This window comes from Vidua macroura, chromosome 7 (assembly GCF_024509145.1).
Source record: "Vidua macroura isolate BioBank_ID:100142 chromosome 7, ASM2450914v1, whole genome shotgun sequence".
Classification (NCBI taxonomy): domain Eukaryota; kingdom Metazoa; phylum Chordata; class Aves; order Passeriformes; family Viduidae; genus Vidua; species Vidua macroura.
The window spans coordinates 21,620,048-21,634,711 of NC_071577.1; the positions used below are offsets into that span (position 1 = coordinate 21,620,048).

General features: G+C 39.9%; 1 protein-coding gene across 1 annotated transcript in view; it reads right to left on the minus strand.

Annotated features, from left to right (window-relative positions):
- CERS6 (ceramide synthase 6) overlaps positions 1-14,664 on the minus strand; it is a 99,037-nt gene that overhangs the window by 12,107 nt on the left and 72,266 nt on the right. The window contains exons 7-8 of the mRNA XM_053982802.1: positions 14,302-14,430; positions 10,848-10,954 (exon numbers count right to left, since the gene is read on the minus strand). Coding sequence (XP_053838777.1) covers positions 10,848-10,954; positions 14,302-14,430 — 236 coding nt within the window. The remainder of the gene's footprint in view (positions 1-10,847; positions 10,955-14,301; positions 14,431-14,664) is intronic.

A 14,664-nucleotide genomic window follows, 5' to 3' on the forward strand; every position in this document is an offset into this window, starting at 1 on the left:
AAAGTGCCTATAAGATGTATATGCAAATAAATCTTAGATTCAAATACTCAGAAAAGCACTTAAATCTGTAAACACACTTGCTGGGACTTTTCAAAGCTCTCCAGTGATTAAATCCCAGCTTTTCATCATGAATGGTGGAAACTTTGATTCTTGGGTATCTGACTTGAAGCAGCTGGACTTGATCTCACAGGGGAAAATTACTTTAAGCTGCAAGTGCTCTACCTTTCTGAAAACTTTTATCAGCATTTCTCAGACTTTTGCAATTTGAAACTATATGTTAGCTTCTGATTTTGAAAATAATTTCTGGACTGTTTGTTTTCTGAGCCCCTGGAAGATATTGATAGCTGGAGAACAGAACAATTTCATGGAAGGTATTCTTCCCTCCTTAAATGCATCCCAAGGAGGGTGAATGTGCACCTGGCTGTGTGAAGCACTCAGTTTAGTATCTTGAATTAAACAGTATTGCTGATGAAAGCAAATAAAAATAAATTCACCACTTAAGATCCAATCTACTCTTACAGAAATCTGTGGTATTTTTTCAGGAACGCTGCCACAGTATCTGAGCCACTGGGAGAGATAATCCTGAACTTACTGTACTACCACTCTAAGTAAACACTCAGAATAAAATTTTCAACAACTACTAAACAATCACCTGCAACACTTCAACAGTAACACAGGTTTTTCCTCTAGTCTCTAGCTCTTTACCTAGACAGTGAAGCAGTACTTGGGACACTAGAGGTAACAGATCCACACTGACTCATTAACATTACACTCCCCTCCCACAAACTAGTGGGCCCAAATTCAGGCTCTTGGGTATCAGCTACTAATTCTTGGCAAGTTGATTCCTTGTCTTGCACCAAGGATGAAAGAAAAACCTGGAGATGAAGGGAGATAAAGAAAGAGGAATTTGTGGAAGAGTAAAATCCTTATCTATATTGTCTGAGAAGTGACAAAAATGTGCTGTGTTTGCTTCTGAAAGGATCCTGAGAGAAATGAAGAGGTGAAAAGGAGGATCATGTGGAAGGAGTAGGTATTCTTCCAGACAAGCAAGAAATCAGTTATAAACTCTACAGAATGATGCATAGCAGGATGATGGGCACTATTATCACATCTAGTGGGAGCAGAAACTGTGCAGCTGAAATTAGTGCTACTGCAAGTTCCCTTCTGCAGCACTGCCCAGTGACCAATGTATTCTGCTGCAATATGCTTATTAAAGTCACTTTGTTAACACAGCACAACACATGGAAGTCTCAGATATGACCAAGGACAGCACAATACGATACCAGCTTTTCTAAATAATTCAAAATACATGTCTTTATCCCCATTATGTGTATATTGGACAGCAGTATTCTATATTACACCATAACACCTGTACCAGGACACCTTTCAATACTGCATACATTACCAAGAAAATGCGTAATTACATTTTTGTAATTATGTAGTTACATTAATTACCCCATTTAGTGCAAGTAACTCAACAGTACTCCTACCAGCAACGCTTCGAAGTTGCTGCCCTTTCTGTAATTTTTCCTTTAAAAAACTTAACAATTGCACTTACTTACAATCTGCCCCCAAAATAGAGTAGTTTATTCTTCATTATATGTGGTAAAAAGTGACTATGGCCAAAGAATAAAGAGTCAGGAGTTCTAAATAGTGGATTTAGCTGTTATATTAACTTACGTGATCTAAGAAATTTTCAAATTTCTTTACACGGTTTATTTTTTGTTAAAGATGGGCACAAAGCATTGGCACACCTTGTTGGCCACATAAAGATGCTGTGAGAATTATTAGATTGTTTATAAAACACTGTGGACTACTTCCTTAACAGATGCCATAAACTGATAAATAGAAAATGTCACTGAGATTCACAGATAAATGAAGAGCAGGGAAGTGTGAAAGTACATGTACGTGTACATGTTGATCAGCCACAGGATGGTAAATCAGATACCTTTCAACAGCAGTCAAGATTCATCTCTAGGATTTAGACTACGATTGAAATCAAATAGGACTTCATATCCCAGCTGTCCTAGTTATTTTTAATGACAGTGCTAGACTACAGACCTTACACACAGATGTTTCTGCATGAAACTTCAAATGAGTTAAACAGCTTTTTACCTGAGAAGGGTATGGAATCATACACAAAATTGAGGAAATTGTACACATCAATTGAGGAAACTTTGGTTTATAGCACTCCATGTACTGGAGTCCTCAAGCCGCAGTGCAGCTAAATATTCAATTATAGCAAATCCAGTACATAAAGGGCTATACTGCCAAGTTTTTCATCTGAGTTTCAGCTTGGCCAGCTGCTGTGTCTATATCACTGTTCTGCTTCTTGGTTCTTGCTAAGTGGGAGAACAAGCTTGTTTCCCTTCTCAGATCCACTGTCTCTTACATTTTCAGCCCTCCAGAGTATCAGTGCATGTCAAATACAAGAGAAGTAGCAGAGACCTACTGTGAACAGGGAAGAGTCAGATAAACCAGTCACCCACACAGAAGCAATGAAGCAGGGAAAGAAGGACAGGGGGGGAGAGAGAGAGAGATCTTTCAACAGCATCTCAGACTGATTCATCAGATCGTTTGGTTGGTGATGCTCATTACCTTCCTTCTTTTAGAGAGCTGATGAAAGATCTCTGCAAAATGCAGCAACAGAAAGAATATAAACTATTGAGTCAGTATTCAGAGCAACATTAAATCCACATACTTCAATTTTATCAGTGAGGTCACCACTACGTGGCATTCTGCTCACCCACAGCAGCCCCGCATAGAGGATTTCCTGACATGGCACTAATACATGCTCAGCTGCTGTGGAGATGGGTGGCTTCTGTCCTAATACTAATCAGGAACAATATGTCTTTGCAGAAATTACAGCCTGTAAAACACTGAGACTGTTTTATTTTAAGTCCTGTGTGCAGATCAATAGGATTTCCAATTACTTAACTAAAATGATGGAGCAGGCAGGAAATTATTAATGTTTGATGTACTGTAGAAGAGACCTGATCAAGCTCTCACTGTCCTAGTTTCAGCTGTGCTTTTCACTCAATTCCTTCTCATCTTATCAGGAATAAAGTACCAAAAGCAGTTACTGCCCACTAGCTGATTTTGCAGCCACCGGTATGAATAGTAGCATTTACACTCTTGTGTATAGAAAAAACAAAGATACAAGGTCACAGGCACTTTCACAATCCAAACTCAAACTTCAGAAGAGTCCTTCATAGACATCAGGATATGAAGAGAACTCAAGATTCCTAGCAGAATGTAATTACATACTCAGCAAGATGTATCAGTAGTGTGTTATGGCAAAATGCTTGTGTAAAGGCCCATGATAATAACTCACAGGTACTGTAGAACTATGTTATGCTAAGAATGACATTTCCAAATCTGAAAATCTTCAGGCACATATAAAATTTTTATATGAGCAACAGAGAACACATATCAAGATCCATTTTCCTGGAGTGGATGTTATTCTCCAAAGAGGAAAAGCATTTTTTGTAAACTATATAGTTTCCAATCTTTGCAAAACAGAGTATCAGAGTATAAAAAAGCCATCCTCTCTCTTTCTGTTAACTAAAAATAAGTGCAGTGGTGCTTAACTATATGCAACATCAATGCCTGTGAAATCATCCCTAAATTTTCTTACTAGTTATACTTTCAGAGATACTATAGGTCAAACTGCCATTGTGCAACCCGATGAAAGCTATAGAATGTGCTCATTTACATGGGGGCTGGGTTTCTCCCAGGGTGCTCAGCCATAATGACCTCCTCCTAGCTCAACACATATGAGATGCCAGCTCCATCATGGCTGTTGATCATGGTGTTTAAAAGTCATTTACTATTTCAAGCTGGTAAGTTAACTTACTCTCCTGCTTTTGCAGAGCTTTGGTTTTTACATCCCACATATGTCAGAAGCTTGCAGTAGCATTGTTCTGCTTTTGTATTGACTGTGTAGCACCACGAAATATGTGCAGTAACAGCAAACCCTGGTGCTAAAGATATCTCTAAGAGAAAAGGGGCTGAGAAGAGGCAGAATGTTTGCACAAGTTCAAACTACCTACCTGAGCTGATTTAAAAGTGGCTAAGATGTCTGGCCACAAGAAAAACAACCATGCTGCTTCCCTTGCCCTGACACATTTATGCTTGGCAGAATAATTCTGAGCAAGAGAAGTGCCACTGCACAAGTATCTGTCCTGTTTCCAATTGGAGCACAGGTTTTAGACAGGTTTTATTTTTCTTAATAAAAGAAGAAGTAAGAACATTGACTGAATGGGCTATCCTTGACAACAGAAAGCATTATTACAGCCACAGAGTACAGTCTACAGAAACTAAAAATGAGGATAAGAATGGCTTTGGAAGTCTGATGAAGTCTTTTTTCATATAATTTCTTCCTGCTGTGATCACATGAAAATTTTAAAAATGGCAACACTGAGCAAATGCCACTTTTTGTTATTTACATTGCAAGCCCATAATTGTGAATGACACCTCTAACCTTTCCATTTCTTATAGCTTCTCTGTAAATAGCTGGATCAGTATCAACCTGGTACTCCAAAGATTTCATCCTTGCTTCTTGTAAAACTCAAGAGGCCTGAGTTCACAAATGCAGTAAAAAATTTGAGGAAATAACATAACTAGGCATTAGAAAGGATAATATCCGATAATGTTCTGTCAGAAGTAGATGGAATGACAACACTATATAAGCTCTGCTGAAGAGCTAAGACAAGAGTTGTGAGTAAATTTATAGAGACTTAGTTAATTAAACCTTTTTTATCCATAAATTGAAGTCTATGAGTTCTTTGAATATACTATTGATATTTGCCAAAACCTTGTTATTAAATGCTCTTGATAAACTGATTGATTGTAAGTTGCCTGCTGAAACTACAAACATACTGAAATGTAAGCACATCAGATAATTTTTGCTAGTTCTACAGCATCCACTCAATAACAGTATGAACAGCATCAGGAATAAAGTACCAAAATCAAAATTTATTTATTCAGTATTTGCTACCCACAAGCAACATGTGATTATGATTGTGCTCTGGTTTAGACAATATTCTGAGCAAAATGAGCTTGAGACAGTGTCAGAAGAGATCATCTTAACAAAGTTATTTTATTATCCTAGCTAGGCTAGAAAGGTTTACAATCCAACAAGAGTAACTAAAACCATTTCAAAACAATTGTGTTCATTCAGAGTGCAGACAAGGTCTGGGCAGCTAGGATTCATCTAGCTACCTGAATTCTCACTGTGTGAAGTACCTGACCAGGACTCTTGCTTTAACCTCTGCTTATGTATTGCTTTGGTACTGTAGGGTGCTTTTAATGTTAGGTTGGAGCTTTCTGTTTTACCAATATGTTCAGAGGAGTAAAGCAGAGTGACTCTGCTGGGATCCATGTGCTGTCTTCCCACACAACACAGGTACTCCAAGGGCCAGTCAGGAGAAAACGTGCCAGGAAAGAAAACCAGCAAGAAAGATAACAATTCAACTTCACTGCTCGTTAAGAGCTGTACAAAGCCAGCCAATCAGCTAAAGAACAAAATGAGGAAAAAGAGAGGGTCAGCAAATCTTTGTAGCAGCTGCTTCTTATAGGGGTTCTGCACTGCCCTATTTGCTCAGACAGAAGCCCATGCCAGGATAAATTAAAGAGAACAGTTCAAACTGGCATTACTGTATCACTATTGGGAAACACAGCATGTGCATTAAGGACAGGCCTATGCCCCACACTAGTGTTCAGCCAATGGTGGAACTCAATAGGAGCTATTCTGCCAGTCATGCAGAGATGACTGCAGGTCTGGTAATAAGTAACTAGGGTTCATTACAGCTCGCCACGGTGAACAGAAGTTAATTGTAACTCATGAAGAATCACACCAGGCTTGTCTGGTTCATGCTGATACTCATTGCCACGTACAGGCAATTAGATATCAGCCATGAGCCAGACTGTGTGTACGGTCATGAACAAGCTTTAAAAATGAAAGAATAGCAAGGAACGAAGTTATTCTTCTGAGGATTGGCTGACCCATTCTTATATAAGATACACTGTCACCAAAATCTCATTTAGAAGCCACACACTGCAGTTGATGAGGAGACATACACATGAAACAGCTTCGAATTTTAACAGTGAGAATTATTTTTTTCCATTTTTTCCCCAGAATATTTCCAGACTCACAAACAGAAGATCCAGCTAAGATGTAGCTACAGGCATGAAACAAGACTTTACCAACTAATCAAAGTAGTTGACTGTCCATCTTCACAGCTTTTAATGTGATACAATACTCTGGACACTGACAGTGTATGAAGAGATCAAGAACAGAAGGGCATAATACGGACTACCTGGATTATACCAAATTTGCCTAGATGAGAACTTGTGCAACAGCATGTGCAGAACATGACCTCTGCTCTTTATAATCTGCTTCAGTCAGGCTTTCACTTAAATCTCCACTGTTAAGGCACTATATTACATTTCACAGTGCATGTATATAATACATGCATGATGAGACCTCACAGGTCACATGAGTGCCAAGGCTGCTTGCTTGCCTTTTGACAGCAACTTGTCAGCAACACTTCCCTGAAACACAGGTTTTTACCTCCCAGACAATATAACTCATTATTAAAGTAATCAAAAGAAGTGAAAAATTCCAGAAAACTGCATGCTAGTAACTAGTTAGAGCAATTTGAAAGAGAGTGAATTTAACTGGCTTGGTGCCTTAACCTGGTAAATAAATATAAACCCAGCTTCCCTGAGCTTGAAGTCACTGCTTTACCCAGCCTGATTAGACTAGCCAAGGGCTTGTATAATTTATATTAATTTTTGGTTGAGATTGCTTTCATTCTCCCTACAATCCTGTATCACCTGAGAAGGCATCATGTTCCCCCTGACTCATGGAGAGTTGTGTTCTATGTTGTAATTTGCTAGAACAGTGATTATATGCAAGTGGGAGAATTTCACAAGCAAAATGTCTTGTCAGTGAAAATAGCAGCTTTACTCCTACATTCACTTAGCAGCAGGAGGCAGAAAAGTATCCTGGGGTTTTTGAATTATTGCTGAAATGAACTCCAGATGCCTGCAGAAAGACTCCTAAATATATACCTAATTGCCAGTTTCTTTTGTCTTAGCCCTGCTGTTAAACACCCTTCAAACAACAGCATTTGATACATTCTGAATTCTTTATTAGCACCTTTATGCACAATTAAATGGCACTTGTGCAAAGGGGCAGCAAAACAGCACACCAGTGCTTCGGAAGTGACGTCTCTGCAAGCCTGTCTCGAGTATTCACCTTCCTGCGTGGGGGAAGTTTTCTTATAAATTACAGCCTTGCTTTTACATTACATGCACATTGATTTTATACCTCTCAGCCTTTATGCTAGAAGAATTTGCACATTTATGTAATATTAATCAGGCACCAAATTTTGCTATTTTGAATTTTCAGCAAAGGAGAGCAAAACTATTCTTCCTGGCCTGCTGCCACTCCAGTGAGTCATCTTTGCTGACATGCAAACTAATAGAGCTGAAGATTTAGAATTGCTGTTTCATAGAGGAGAAGGATTTGGGAGACACAAGCTCATGTATGCCATGAGTTCATCCCTGCTAACTCTGACTCCCACGTGCATTGCCTACAGCACAGCTGAGAACAAAGAAACTGCCTCTGGCTTTATCTAAGGGTAGCCATTAGGAATAGATGCACAGAGTATTCTTAGTTGGAAGGGACCCACAAGGATCATCGAGTCCAGCTCTTAAGTAAATGGCCCATACAGGGACTGACATACATCAAGGTTGGAAATAAAAAGGTCTTAAAAAAATCAAAAGATCATATATACCACACTAAACTATTTGCATATTCAAATAAAGAAATGTATTTTTCATTGATTAAGAGATACACTGGTTTGGGCTTGCATAGACTTAGTTTTCTTCATGGTAGATAGTATAGGGCTATATTCTATATAGTATCTAGTATCTATTATATAGTACAGGGATTTGTGCTGGGAAGAGTGTTGGTAATTCCAGGATGTTTCTGTTATTGCTGAGCAGTGCTCACACAAAGCAAAAGCATTTTCTGCTCCTTACACAGCCCTCAGTGAGGAGAATGGAGGTGCACAAGGAGTTAGAAGGGGACACTTCTGGGACAGCTGCCAAGGAATACTCCACACCATATGGTGTCATGCTCAGCATACAAACCTGGGGAAGAAGGAGGAAGGGGATCATGTTTAGAGTGTCGGTGTTTGTATTTCCCAGGTCACCATCACACACAGAGCCCTGCTGTCCAGGAGATGGCTGAACACCTGCCAGCCCACAGGAAGTGGTGGATGAAAGCATTGTTTGGCTTTGCTTGTGTGCACAGCTCTTGCCTTAACCTATTGACCTGTTTATATCTCAGCTCATGAGTTCTCTCTCTTCTACCCTCCTGATTCTGTCCCCCATCTCACTTGTGGGAAGTGAGAGAGCAGCTTCTTGGGGCTTTGTTGGCAGCTGGGGTTAAACCATGACAAGGCAGAGGGATCACCAGGGTAACCACTCTGGTTGTGACAGGGAGTACACAGCACACTGTTAGCTGCTGCATTCCTGTCGATGGACAATCCCTGGCTCAGTCTTCTGTACACTCTCCCTTCATGTATTTCCACATTGCTAATACCCATTTTGAGCTTTCTTTTTTCTGTGTTAAACCATCCTGCCTGTCCCAACCTTTCCTCATGTGAGAGGTGCTCCAGTCCCCTAAATCAATCTCAATGACTACTTGCTGTCTCAGTGACTACTTGCTATTGGACTGTCTGCAGTAGCTTTGTGCCTCTCTGATACTGGGGAGGCCAGAACTGGACAGAGTGCTCTACACGTGGCCTCAGCAGGGCTGGTAGAAAGGAAGGGTCACCTGTCTCAGCCCGCTGCCCACACCCCTCCTAAGGCAGCCCAGGGTTCCACCAGCCTTCGTTACCACAAGGGCACAGAGCTGGCTCATGTTCACCCTGGTGTCCACTGGAAGCCCCAGTTCCTCTGGTGCAGGGCTGCTTTCCTGGTGGTCAGCCCCCAGAAACCCTGGTTCAGGGCCCTGCACTGCTTTTGCTGAACTTCTGAGTCTCCTGTTTGCTGTTATCTCCAGCCTGTTGAGATTCCTTCCCTTTGGATGGCAGCACAACCCTGTGGTGTAACAGCCATTCCTCACAGGTGGGAACATGAGCAAACTTGCTGAGGGTGTGCTCTGACCAGTAATCCAGTAATTATGTAATTACAAGTCAGTAATTTCATCACAGAAGGTTATCAGGTTGGCCAAGTATGATTTCCCCTTTGCAAACCCATCCAGTCCTCATCTGACTGAGCCTTCCCTTAAGCCAGTCATATACTGCAGTCTCCAGGGGCAGAGATGCAGTGGTGAAATTGGGTCTTCCCTCCATTTCTCAATATAAAACAGAAAGCAAGGGTCAGGTGAAATCCTATGAGCAGGAATGCCACCATGTTTCCTATCTGAGATCATGGAAGTAGAAAAACCAACTTATTTCATTTACAGAAATTCAGTGAATGGCCCAGCTGGCTTCAAGGAAGGACTGAGGAAGGGAAGCAGAACTGTTTAAGAAAGAAAAAAGTGCCCCTCGAAAAAATAAAAAGTGTTTTTAAACATGCAGTTTGTGTGTCTATCCATTTCCATGTTTTGTCATGTTTGTTCACCAACTCACAACACAGTAGGGACCAGGCATTATGACAATATCAAATGCTAAATGAGACTTCTATGTTGTAGGGTTAAGCAGAGCTGATGACACAGCTCCCTAAGGGCATCTTGGTCTTACCCTCTTTGCATTAACAACACCTCAAAGAGATGTCATTAGTGAGGTTTGGAAAGAAAACTGTAGCAGGGAGGTTGACATTGGCATCTGTAAATCCTCTGCACATCTGAATAAGGAGCTCAGTGGCAATCTAAATAAACTCTACAATGGGTATAATTTCTGTCATTCTTGCTGCTTCCCAGAAACAAAACTGTCATTGTTGTCTTCTGATGCAATGAAAGACCTCTCTTACTTTCCTAGAAATACAGATATCTGTGCTAGTTCTGTTTATAAGAAAGAAAAGATTGAGAATAGTAAAGAGCCAAGGCCAACACCTTCTCTCAGTCCTCCTCATATATAGTGCACAGGTTGCAGAAAAACTTTAATGCATTTTTACAGTGAAGTACATCCAAGTGTTTCCTAATTAGCCATCTGCCCCCCGGATGCAAAAGATCCCAGCTGAAGAACCAAACATCTATGCTCAGTCTGTGTGTATGCATGTCTGTGTACCTACAAGAGTGTGAGCACATGCAAGCAGCTGACTGGGAAGATGTGAGATTACAGTAAGAACTGTGAAATTACCTTCTAGACATAAGTGTTACACAGCTGCCCCAGGAACCCCAATTCAAAGGAGAGGTGGAAAAGGAGTAGCCTGCAGTATTGCAATCTGCATGGCAATAACATAGCAGGTCAGACTACTTATTCCACTGTGTTTTTCTTTAAGCTCAAAGTGTTCATGAAGCATGAACTGAGAGCTGTTGAGAATATTCTAGCTTCAAGCTTAGCTGCTGGTTGGTTTTTTTGGTGACTAATTATTTTCATTTTCCTCTCCTTTCTTGCCAACACAGCCAGCCACCTGCTAGTCTGAAGCTATGCTGTCTCCAACCCACTTCTAGCTTAAAACCAGCAGAAGACCCAGATGTTTCTCATCTAGCACACATAAACACAATGGCACTCTAGCAAATAGGCTATTTCAGCACCTGGTTATGTCTGAAACTCTCCCTGGTTTGGGAAACAGAGTAACAGCAATGAATGGTGTCCAATTATAACATAGTTATTTCCAAGCTTGTTTGGTACCTAGAGCTTGAGGAAAACAATGTCCTTACTCACCATAAGGGATATATGCCAAGCCTACTGACAATGAAGACAACAGCAAATGTAAGGAACAGAAGGTCACTCAGTTTTTGACACTTGCAATAGTTTGCCATTTTGGCAGCCTGCAAAAGAAAAAGATGTCTTTTTATTTTCATGAGGACAACTGAATTCTCTTGTACAGTGTATAAGCTGTAAGAAAAAGAAGAAATAAAATTTTTATGAAATTGCTAGCATTTTCACTGGGCCACCTAATAGTGGTCTTGGAACTCCTCTCCACCAAGCAGCTGGAAAATACCTTCTTTGGAAAAAAAAACCCAAACCAGACTACATAAAACTAGAGTATGTATTTAATTTCTTTATTTCCCACTCAATTTCATTTTTAAGATTCTACAATTTCAGATCTGTAAAACTCTTCTAAACTTTTTATTGAACCCCAGTATGTTTATGGTGTCTTTGTCCCCAGCCTCTTTACCTACTTATCTCTAACCCTTTCAGTATGTTCCACTGGCATTTTCAGCATCCATCTACCTTCCACGTACCCCATGCTCTCTGACCTTCTAGTAGCTGCTATATATAAATTTTGTCTCAGTTCCTCTAGTACACCCCATATACTGCATTTTTTCTGAAGCATCTCTTCTTCTTTTTCTGCCTATACAGAATAGTTTCCACCTCAAAGATTATACCCCGCCCCTTCAAGTATTTTTTCCAAGGCTCTCTTTTCAGCTTCTGCTTTCTAACTTGTTGCCTTATGCTTTTATTTACATGCTTTTCTCACTTGTCTTCATGCAATCTTCTGACTCTTTCCCAGTGAAGGACTCACAAATTCATTACCCTTCTCTGAAACTGCTCATTAAAACACTGATCTTCCCAGAAGTTTCTTTACCCTTTTCTCCCTGAAGAAAATGGTATATAGGGAAGGAAGCTTGTTTTAAGATGTCTGTGCTGCTTCCACAGTGTTAATGTGTGCAAGCAGTTAATTATTTTAAAATAACATCTGCTTTGAGATAGGGACAGTCTTTCTTCATGTTTTCTGTCAAATGTATCCAGAGAGTCCACTTAAGCCACTGGGAACCCTTTCAAAACTCCTTTCTGAGGGGACCTGCATCCAGCTCCCAGGATCCCAGAATATACTTGTGCAGGCCTTCCAGAGTATTAAGAGGGAGCAAAATTACTACCACTATGCCTACAGAATACAATTCTGAATGCAGAATTCAAACCAGAGAAACAGATAATCTGGATGCCAAAACCAAACCTGTACTATTGGTTGTTACCCAATTTCTGCAATGTTCCCACTAAAAACCTGACCATGAAGATTATTTCTCACTAAATAAACCAAGTTAGGAAGCTCCCAAAACATGAGGAAAGGCACCACTGCTGTGAAGAAAACATAACCTTTCTGAATCAGCCCTATTTTCTAGAGAACACACACAAATTTCCTAGCAGTTCGTACTCACAGCCCAGCTTAAAGGAAAAGAGAACACTTTGGTGCCAACATACAAAGCAGAAGCATAACTTCCTTGCTTTTCAGATGATGGAAAATTCAGTCCAGGAATTTTGGATGTATTTCCATGGTGGCAGTGTAAAAAAATGGTTTCATAGTGCATGAGGCTGATATTACTATAGCAACTTGTAGTAGTATCATGCCATTTCTCAAAAACAGTACAGCTATTGGGACATTGGTTCTCAAATAACAAATTACAGTAATTCAAACTATAGTGATAAAGAAAGACTACAAAAAAGGGAATGAATGTTGTTGTAGGATGGAATCTGGCTACCTAAGACAATAGAACACAATTTTCTGAGTTTAAAAACCAGGACTACAACTGAGGAATACAGCTTTACAATTTCTTGAAAATCCTACTATGGTTCTTCCATAATTCCAGATACATTAAGACCCGTGGAAAAAATCTCACCTCCAGTATTCCCACCAATGCATTTTGCAATGAGAATAACAAAAAGTGGTGCTTTCCAGCTTTCCAGTGGATGTGTTTCACTATGAAATGGTAGATGGAAAGAGTCTAGTGGCCTCCAGAAATAGCTTTTCATTTTTACAAATATGTACTAGGTAACACAGGTCAGGTGCACAACTGACCCATCACGGCAAGATATTTAACCAACTTCTTTTGCAGTTTGATAGGTTTTTCCTCTGCACTGACTTTCCCCTCAGTAACGTCAGCAGCATGCAAGAGTCCGTCTCCTCTCATATGGCACCAGTGTTGTGACCCACTGCCCTAGCAGAATTTCCAGTCAAACTGGACTGAAAGAACTGACTAGAAAGACCACTTAAGTATGTGCTTCATGAGGAAGCACATCTGATCAATGTTTGCAACTCCACTGAGAATACCAGTAATTCCTCTTTGTCTTAGTGAATGAACAGAAAGTAAAGTTTTAGCTAGCCTAGTACAGCTGCTCTCTAGTGTTTTTATAGTTCCACAGACACTGGTCTGATCTAGAATAAACATCTTTAAGTACTTCTTTCTGGTGGTGAGAAAAGAGGAATGAAGAAAGTTTAGGTGAAGTCACAGCTAGCTATACATATTGCTAAAACAGAAAAATAAACTTGCAAAGATGTGATTATTTTTATCTCGAAAAATCCACATTCTCTTTTGCTTTCTATCTCAGGCAGTCATGTGCCTTCTAGATCAAAAAAGATTAAAAAATAAAAACATATTTACAGCACTACTGAATCAGAATGGCAGGATTTTGATTTTGCAATAGATGATTCACACAGTAAGTATATATTCTTGCATAACAGGTATCCTTGTAGGTACTTGAATAAAAATTAATTTCAGACAAAATAGTTATTAACTTTGGAGTTCAGAGACAGCCAAATTCCAGCATGACCCAGAGCTGTCTAGTAACTGATTCAGATAAAGGATGACAACATCTCTAAGCTGCCACTATGGAAGTTACAGACCCTCTTGACTTCAAGAATTTCAATCATCCCTTCTTCTCCAAATACAGCTGCTGGTACTGGGATCCAGATGCATGGGAACCTGGAAAATCAGAGGTCAGCTCACTGGCCATGCCCAAATAAGCCACTAAATTGTCCAACACCCTCTGCCCAGCAAAGCAGAGCAGAAACACACCGTGACACCTTGATTCTTTCAGAGACAGGGTCATTGCTCCACACACCATGTCACAGGGGTTAAGAACCAGGTGACCCACTTTCACCACTTTCCAGATTTTGCAACTTTAGCTTTTGATTTTCCCATGCTGTATTTAGAATCTGCATGTAACCCTCCCTGGCATGCAATGCATTACCAGTCTCTGCTCTGTACAAGCAACATATCAAAGGATAAAAACCAGTGTGAAATCAGAAATATGCGCTGCTACAAGTGCAAGATATTTAAGCAAGGAAATACACTATATTAACCACCATTACCATCTTGAACAGGCTTAGGAACCACTTGTTCTGAATAGCAAAAAGATTCTACCTACTGACAGGATGATGTACAAACGATCTCACCTCTAGGACAATATCAGCCGCATCATGGAGACATAAGATCAAGGTTCCCACTCGTGTCAAATTGGTTACATATGAGAAGGTAATCAGGGTGACTGTTACAATGTGATGTGTAAACATGATTCCAAAGTCCTAGAGAAGCAGATGCAAAGAAAAGACACAAAAAAACAAAAATCCAATGAAGCAAACACTGATATTCTGTACTCATATACAAAAATGGATGGTTGTTCCTTAAATCTAGCATTATATTTAAGTTATAAATAGATATATTATATAAGTGTATTATACATCCTGCTCTATATTTCATTTCGACTGAATAAAATAATCATTGTATGTTAACCAAATGCAAAAACATTATTGAAAGCT